Below are 9,640 nucleotides of genomic sequence, written 5' to 3'. Positions count from 1 at the left end.
TCCTTGATTCCCTATCCCTCACCCTCTGCCATGTCCCACCCTCCTCCTACATTGTCTCTGGTATCCATGGTTACTTTCTATGCCTTTCCCCCCATTTAATTAATTTGCTAGTGAATTTAATTCGTCTAAATATATCCAATAGCTAGCACAGCTGATATATACCTATGCATGAATCCAAGTCTGACTTTAGGCATAAACCTCAGTGAGCAGAATGAACATACTATAAAGTAGTACCTAGCTGGGGCTATATAGCTTACTGCAGTCATCAAATATGCATTTTTTTTAATTTTAATAAGGACAGTTTTAGTGGTTTTATTTCTCCTGAAACTTTTTTTTTAATTAATTAACATTCATTCCCTGAGCATCATCACAACATACTAAATGTGGTTTTTCTCATCTTTTATCCCATTTCACCTCTTGTCTGGATATGGCCACAAAGAGCTTCCCCTTTCACATCATTACTTTTACTAATCTGACTTAAATTTAAAAAGCAACGGTAATGCTCACTGGGTAAGCATGTTACCACTTACACGATCTTAGCATGAGCTCTTGAACTCGTTACAAAAGTCAAGAAAAGCTCCCGGTCCACCACCGGCAGGTCGTCACAGTAGATGGCTTCCCCCGTGGCATGCTTAATACCAGACAGATGCATGATGGGATGGCCAATCGGGTCTTGAGGAGGTTGCTTTGGGTCTACATTCTGTTTAAAAAATAACAAATGTATAATTTATATATTTTTATAAGGAAAATAAAAATAATCATGTCATATACATGTTCCATAAGACGGTAACTATTGGGTTGTTGGAAAACTTATGTGATACATGTTTTGCATAGAAAAACACAGAAAACTGAATTACTTTTCTGACAACCTAATTTATAATTTACACCCATATCAGAACGTTGTTGAGAATGAAAAGAACTCACTATTAATAACAGTACTGAAACAATAAGTCGATTACAAAAATTCAATAGGCAAATTGAATTTTATGTCTGTGATATTGTTTTTCTTTTTTTTCTTAAATTTTTGAATATAGACCACAGACATCTCCAATGAAAATTTCAATTGTGTAAGTAAACTAACTTAGATATTTTCTCCTGCTAAAATAAAATGATGTCCTTTTGCTAATGCTCATGTATTTTTTAAAATTTTATTTTCAAAAATAGTTTACCAACTGTATCTCAGCAGGGCACATAAAGTATTTTATAAAAGAACACGATGATATCATGATTATGTTTATACAAATTATTGAGGTTATGAATTCAACCAGAATAACTTTTTTTTTTTTTTTTTTGAGTGGGGAAGTCTAAGAAATAATTGGTAAAATCCTTACCTGAGGCAATCCTGGTAAAGAATGAAGCCAAAGGAACTACACTTTGAGGAATGAGTTACTAATGTTACTCTTCCTTAGAGACCCATAGAGAAAAATGTCTTGCTACTGTTTCTGTGAGTATCTTAAACATGTTTCATTAACCAAAATAGAGGCCAAGCAATATAATGCTCCTGTGATATTTCACATAAGAGTTGTTAGCTTTCCTTGTAGGGTGGATACTGGGAGAAGATGAATTAGAGTTACAAAGAAAAAAAGAAAAGGGACTAAGAGATATGACATGAGCCAAACTCAGAGACTGGGGTGAAGGCTGTGGCTGCCAAGGGCAATGGTGATGGGAGGTAAAAATTCCAGGAAAACTGGGCATTAGGGTCACTGAAGATCTGCTAGACTTCATCTGGCTGTCCCCTCAGATCTAGACAGGAGCCAGGTTAGAACACACTATTTATTCTGTCTCTCTCCATCTCCCTAGTTTTAAATTTTAAACTTCTTAGCTCTCTGTAGCTCTTTGTCTTGCTAATTCTTACCTTTCCCCCCACCCCCACAGGACAAGCCAATAACCAGCCATCTATATCTGAGTTCTGCAGGTTGCACAGTTTTCATTTTTTGCTTAAAATTTTTTTTTGTCTTTTTTTCTCTTTGTTTAGGTTGTTTTCTTTGGCTTTTCCTTTTCTTTTTACCTTTCTGACTTTTCTACTCAGCCTCCACACAGTGAGTTTCTAGACAGGTCTTAGGTGCTCAGTAGCCAAATATCTGAATACTTTTAAGGTCAGATTAATCCTCAGTTTTCCTTGAATCAGCTGCACAACGGGAGAAAAACAGTACTCTTTAGATATTGCAGGTCACTTCCTCCCGAAGCCTCTGAATGGTCAGATTTAACTCTAAAAACTAGGAAAAAAAACGTATATATCTGTCAGATGACCAGAAACTACTGCAGATGCACAAGAAATATGAGAAACCAAGAAAATATCTCTCCCCTAAGAGAAAAGAATAACTCTTCCTCCTCTATAGACAGACAATACAAGGGAACTATGGAAAAGTCAGATAAAGAATTTAAAATATTCATAGTGACAAAGATAACAGAGATGCAAGAGAAGAGAGACAATGAACTCCAAAAGATGCAGGAGAAAAGAGACAATAAGTTCCAGGAGGTAAGGAAGTTCTTGCATGATCTGAAAGAGGAAATACACCCTAAAAAAGAGTCAAATGGAATTGTTAGAGATGAAGGCTGTAATACAGGAAATTGAAACTTCCCTTGAAAGTATTAAGAGTAGACTAGGGACCAGCAGTTAGCGTAATGGCTATGCCACTGAACTCCCATGTTGTCGACCGCGGTTCAAGTCCTGGACCCGGTGGCTTAGACTCACACCTGGTGCATGTGTATGCATGCCCAAGATCCCAAGAGGAGAATGGAGGAGAAGGGACTGTGGTGTGGCCATCCCCCCGGGGGGTGATTTCTTGCTTTCTGTTTCTCTTTGTCTCTCTGGTTCTGGTGAGCACACGACGCGTCCTATAGCAAAAAACCTCTCAAAAAAAAAAAAAGCAGATTAGATCATGCAGAAGACTGAATCTCAGATGTAGAAGACAGAACCTCTGACCTAGAAAAATTCACCAAAAAGACTGAGAAAATAACCCAAAAAATGATAATAACATACAAGTAATACTAGATACCACTAAATGCCCTATCTGAATTATTGGCATGCCAGAAGCTGAAGAAACCAATAAGGGCGGTGATAACCTATTGATAATCCTGGAAATAGACTTTGCAAACCTAGAGAGGCACTCAAATACCCAGACCCAAGAAATACTAAGGACCCCAAATCCCCAAAAGAATCAACCCAAGATCTTCTCCAAGGAACATTATAGTCAGATAGACCAAAACCACAAAGACAAGACACTAAAATTGGCAAGAGAAAAATGGCAAGTTACCTACAAAGGATATCCCATCAGGCTAACAGCAGACCTCTCATCAGAAACAATGCAAAAAAGGAAAGAATGGGAAAATATATTCAAAGTGTTAAGTGAAAAACAATTACAATCAAGAATACTTCATATGGGAAAAAAAAGACAAAAACATTCTCAGATAAGTAAAACCTGAAAGAATTTACCAACACCAGACCCTCTCTCCAAGAAGTGCTGAGCGGAATACTATGCCAGGAAAGCTAAAGTTGAACACACAGAAATAAGAGTCACACAACAACCAACCTAATGGTCGGGACAAGCCTGGAAATAAATGTTAACTTCCAAAGTTTAAAAGGAAAGATCAGGCTACAGTAACACTGCAAATTCAATAGAAGAAAGATCAATTATAAGACATTGAACCAGTGAAATAGAGTTTTATGACTTTTGACCAAAACATTACTGATTTTCTTCTATGCTTTGTTTTCCATATTTAAGGACTTTTGTCTTCTCTTGAACTACTGATAGTTTCATCTACCTACTGTTTGAACTGAATGCTAACCTTTTACCTGGCTTTAAGTCTTAAGTAAATTTCTCTCAACATTTTTTGATTTTGATCTATTAAAACTAAAACTATTTTTCTTTAAATTAAAAAAAAATGCATTATAAAATACCTATCTAATGACTGTAGTAAGCTATATAGCCCCAGTAAGGTGCTGCTTTATAGTATGTTCACTTTTCTCACTGAGGTTTACACCCAAAGTCAGACATGTATTCATAGATATGTATATATCAGCTGTGCTTGCCATTGCAAGTTTTTAGATTAATTAAGATCTTCTGTGAATCAATAAAGTGTATGTGTGTGTGGTGGGGAAGAAGGCATGGAAAACAATTGTAGATGCTGAAGACAGTGTGGGAGGAGGGCAGGAGATGGCAGAGGGTGAGAGGTAGGGAACCAAGGGGGGAATAAAGCAAAATATGTAAGAAACAAGAAATGAAAAATTATTTGTTGATGGTAACATGTATGGTAATAGCCTTGATTGAGCCAATATACAGTGTATTCTGGATGGAAAATCTCATTTTGTATTCTGCATTGATGTATAGTGAATGAATGTAAATAAATTTTTTTTTTTTTTTAATTCCAGGAAAACTTCCAGCTGAGCAGCCACATAGCTATTCTCTAAAAGGAGAGGGCAGCTCTGGGGCCTGGAGCTGCCTGCATGATAGGCAGCTCCATTTGCCCCTCACTGTATCAGCACTGCATGTGGTGCTGGGCTGAAGCCAGACCAGCAGAGGCTTTCCCTGGAAGACCTGGAGTGAGGGACATACAGTCAGGAAAATGAGAGAAAATTTTGCACATCGGGATCAGCATGAGCTGGGATTTGAAGCAGCCCCCCACACACATACACACGGCAGCTCCACTGACATAGCTGACTGCTCTGTCCTCATGGCCAAGTGTTCTCAACAGTTCACTTTTCCTTCTCCTCTGAGGAGCTGATACGAAGGTCATAAGAAAAAAAACATTACGAGGGTCTATTGGGTATGGTTTTCCTATGTTACAGATTATAGGGACTGATTTCCTCTGTCAGAGATTCCCAGAAGTGCTGAGTTATGCATTTGGTTCTCAGCTCAAACAACACTAGAGTGAAAGATCGCCCATATCTTTCTTTATTTTTGGTTTCAGGGTGCATGGGCTCACTGGAGAAAGAGACAAAGAAAGGGAGAGAAAAAGTGAGAAAACACTCCCCAGGCAGGGTAGCCATAATGCATCCATTCCCCCTCCATTTTCCTGTCAGCATTTTGGGCATGCATGCACATATGCTTGGCATATTTTTCAAGCTGCTGAGTCTAGGACTTGAACTGTGCAGTTGATGTGGGATCTAGCCACCTTAATCAGCTGCCCTCCTCCCATGTTTTTTTTTTTTTTTTTTTTTTTTTTTTTTTTTTTTTTACTTTAAGCAGGGCTGGATAATAAACAAAATTAAATAAATAATTTTTTAAAAGAAAAGAAGGGCTGACAGTGATGGTGCATCAGTAATCTAATAATCTGTGATGAGGGAATTACATGGGGAGGCCTTAGGTTCCCATCTGGAGGTCTCCCTGTACATGGTTGGGCATGCAAGGCCTAATATCCAGACTGGATGAGGCTGGGGTGGATTGCAGCATGGAGACCCTGTTGGGGGTGCCTGTCTTTCTCCCTCTCTCCCTCTTTCTCTGTCATGGCAGAAATAAAATTAAAAAAAGAACTTTAAAAGAGTAAGAGACTCTTTTCATCCTGAAAATCAAAATTCCAGAAAATGCATTATCTTAGACACTAAGAAAACACAGTCTTACAAAAGCACTGAGAATTTTCTTTTGTTACTCTTTTATTATTATTATTATTATTATTATTATTATCATTATTTCCATTCAATCACTGTATATCATTGTAGCATACACAAAGAATGTTTTCAGAATGAAATACACTGTGTATCACTCCGGTCAAAGATATTACCATACACATAATCATCAACAGATAATTCTCCATTTTTTTGTTTCTTAAATGTCTCCCTCCCTTTTTTTTCCTCAATTCCATCCCTCTCATCCTCCCACATTTCCTCACTCTCCCTCCCAAACAGCGTCTAGTGCTCACAGTTGATCCCATGCTTTTATACCTTTCAATCTTTCAATTTCTGCCATAAAGTGGAGACATTCGGTATATATTGAGTGGGGACATACAATGCATCTCTTTCATAGTGTGATTTGCTTTGCTTAGCAGTAAATCTTCCATATTCATCCATTTTCTACCAAATAAAGGGTCTAGTTTTCTTATCGCTAAGTAGCATTCCATAGCATATATGGACTAGACTTTTTTTAACCCATTCTTGAACATTTGGGTTGATTCCATGTCTTACCAATTGTGAATAATGTTGCAATAAACATGGATTTGCAAGTGTTTTTCCAACTGAGTATATACCTATCCTTTGAGTAGCTACCCAAGACTGGAATTACTGGATCATATGGTAGTTCTACTTGTAGGTCTTTAAGAAGCATCCATATTGTTCTCCACAGTGGCTGTATTAATTTACATTCCCCCCAACAGCGTAGGAGAGTTCCCTTTTCACCATAACCTTGCCAGCACTTACCATTATTATTTTTTTTAACCTTAACCATATTGGCACCAGCAGGTGGCATGGTGGGCCACCTGGGGGCACTGGACTCCCACATGGTCAACTGCAGTTAGAGTCTGGACCTGGCAGCCTGCTTTCTCTCTCTCTCTCTCTCTCTCTGTGTGTGTGTGTGTGTGTGTGTCCATCTCTGGTAAAAATTAAAAATAAATAAAGTTAAATAAAATAATTCTTAAAGAAGAAAAAAATCTTACCCATATTGATTGGAGTTTTGATTTGCATCTCCCTTACAATAAGAAATGCTGATCATTTTCTCATATGCTTTTTGGCTATTCATATGTCTTTCTTAGAGAGTTGTCTGTTCAGCTCATTTGTCCATCTTTTAATTGGGGCAAATATTTTTTGGGAGGGTAAGCTGCTTGAGTTCCTTGTATATTCTGGTTAACAGTCCCTCATCTAAGTGAGGCACAGTTTGCATATATATTCTCCCATTCCAAGGGTTGTCAATTCACTTTAGTTATTGTTTCTTTTGCTGTGCAGAAGCTTTTTCACCTGATGTAATCCCACTTGTCTATTTTGGGAATTATTGCCTGTGCTGTGGAGGTCTTATATAGAAATCTTTGCCTACTCTACTGTCTCCAAGAGTTTCCCCTGTGTTATCCATCAGTAGTTTTATAGTTTCAGGTCTTAGATTTAGATATTTGATCCACTTTGAATTGATTTTTTGCTAATGATGAGAAATAGGAGTTCAGGTTCATCTTTCTGCAGGTGGATACCCAGTTTTTCCAGCACCATTTAATAGAGAGATATTCTATTCTCCACTGGGTTGCCTGGTGCCCTTTGTGAAAAATCAATTGGCTGTATGTTTTGGGGTTTATTTCTGGGGCCTCTATTCTGTTCCATTGGTCCACCTGCCTGTTTTTTAAAGCTCTGGGGGTTTTCTATGACATAACTATTTTTTACTATTAACTAAGGAAACACATCAAAGCATTGAAAAAAATGTTTTTTGAAAGTTTAATGTGGGAGGCCTGCCACATTGAGGAAAAAAATCCCAAAATATATCTTTGTCCCATTGAATAGTCAAATATGACCCTGATCATTTTAGATGAAGATAAAAAAATTTTCTTTTATTTCTTTTTCTTTCTTTCTTTTTTCTTTTGTCAGTTGTGTTAAATCTACTGGCATGAAAGGGGTTACGTTTGAATACTTGCCTCTGCTTGTCATATGGCTAAAGTTACTATAGCAGAATAATGTCTCTTCAAACTGGTGGTCTTTTCAAGCTGTGTCAAAATGCTCTCAAAGCAAATAAACTGATTTAGGAAGAAAATGTTCATCATGAGCACTGATGTTGCTTTAGTTGTGTGTGTGTGTGTGTGTGTGTGTGTGCTAAACACAGGCAAAACAAAGCCAATATTCATCATATGGGAGATTGCCACAGCTAAACCTGTCTTGCAATCTATCATAACAAACTCCCTTTAAAGATCATACATGATGTGAAGATTTCCAGTTTCTTTGGATGATTTGAAGACCCATTGATTTGTTATTACTGTTGTACTGTGGAGCTTATTCCATTGTCAAGGTGATGTTATGGTATTTATAAGCCTAAGATTGGAGCTATCTAATTTTACAGAACATCAGAGAAAGTGGCAGCTGTAAGAATTCATCATATTTGAATTTTTTAACATATTAAACCTAAAACCTCAAGGGATATACAACAACTTCAATATTTGTTTCAGCATACTGTGAGCTTTATTAACTGACTCAAACAATAGAATCAATGATGTTTTAAAAAGCTTCATGTTATGATATAATAACATTCTGAAGGTCAAGTTTTCTGATAATAATTTTAATGGAAAACACACAAAATTTACCAACAGTTTGACTTCCAGGCAATATTTTTATAATGTGGCAGAAATTTCTTTTTTTTTTTTTTTTTAGAGGTTTTTGCTATAGGGCGCGTGCACTCGCCAGATAGACAGAGAGAGGCAGAGAGACAGAAAGCGAGAAATCACCCCCTAGGGGGGATGGTCATGCCGCAATCCCTTCTCCTCCATTCTCCTCTCGGGATCTTGGGCACGCATGCGCCCGCGCCCGGTGTGAGTTTAAGTCACCGGGTCCGGGACTCCAACCGCAGTTGACTACGTGGGAGTCCAGTGACATAGCCATTACGCTAACTGCTGGCCCCAGAAATTTCTATTTGAAAGTCATGTGGGACTCTGTTTTCTTTAATCATCTGTCTTCTTTAGGGCAGCTCAAAAATATCTCTTAGAACTTAATTTGGGGGGCTAGGAGATGGTGTGGTGTTTAAGGGCACTTGACTTCCAAATGGCTGATCGCGGTTTGAGTCCCTGACCTGGTGGCTTGCTTTCTTACTTTCACATTGTCTCTCTCTGTCCCTCTCTAGTCAAATTAAAATAAATAAATAAACAAAGTTAAATAAAACGATTATAAAAAAAAGAACTTTTATTTTTAGCGCTAAGATGTTTCTCACTAAATAAAAAACATTTGGAGGATAAGGGTTGGAGGAGCAAAGTATCTTCACATTCAAATAAAGCAAATTAGCAACTCTTTTAAAAAGTATTACTGCATTTTTATCAACCTCAGGGGCTTTGTTTTCTGTTCCTCTGAAAATGACATCAAAGCAGTCCAATGGTGCTGACACAAAATGTGGCTTTGGCTGAGTCCTAACACCCACAAGGCCAGGCAGAAAGCAAGAACGCATACGGCAAGCTAGCCTGCTCATTCACATTGGCGGGACAAGGACATGGCATAAAATACATGGCCTTTAAGATAAAAACAGACATTTTTCTTGAAAATTACCATCATTAGATTGGTTTTCAGTTGCAATTCTTCATAGATTTTGAAATTTTAAAGAACACTAAAGGAGGTTATGACTTTACCACGGAGGCTTCAGCTTAGGAAGCTTGAGACTCTCTGAGAGACAAGCGGATACATCCAAATGAGGGAGTAAGAGCCCAGACTTCAACTTCTTTAGAAAACATCACTAACCTGGTACTTTGCTGTACTCCAGCGATGTCTGGAATAAAGATCTTCTAAAGCACTCTCATACTTGTCTGTAAGCTGAGGATAGTGACTGGGGTCCTAAAAAGTAGAGTCAAGATATTTTAAATGATTGAAAATACCAGAATGGTCTGGGAGGGGAGGTCAGCATGAGTCTCATCAAGCAGCTCTGCTCTGAAGTCTAAAATTTAAAATACTCTCCTGTTCATAAGATTGGATGTATAAGCAACTCCCTGACTTCAAGAACATGGACTCTAAAAGGTACATATTCCTGCATATTCGGAA

The 9,640-nt window shown here is 37.8% G+C and overlaps 1 protein-coding gene across 1 annotated transcript in view; it reads right to left on the bottom strand.

Annotated features, from left to right (window-relative positions):
• The window catches only part of LOC102482260 (aldehyde oxidase), a 101,498-nt gene that overhangs the window by 54,479 nt on the left and 37,379 nt on the right, over positions 1–9,640 (bottom strand). The window contains exons 16-17 of the mRNA XM_006152995.3: positions 9,344–9,436; positions 531–700 (exon numbers count right to left, since the gene is read on the bottom strand). Of these exons, the coding sequence (XP_006153057.1) occupies positions 531–700; positions 9,344–9,436 (263 nt within the window). The remainder of the gene's footprint in view (positions 1–530; positions 701–9,343; positions 9,437–9,640) is intronic.

Source organism: Tupaia chinensis, unplaced genomic scaffold, assembly GCF_000334495.1.
Source record: "Tupaia chinensis unplaced genomic scaffold, TupChi_1.0 Scaffold000361_2, whole genome shotgun sequence".
Lineage (NCBI taxonomy): Eukaryota > Metazoa > Chordata > Mammalia > Scandentia > Tupaiidae > Tupaia > Tupaia belangeri.
This window is presented reverse-complemented; position numbering and strand designations above follow the sequence as displayed.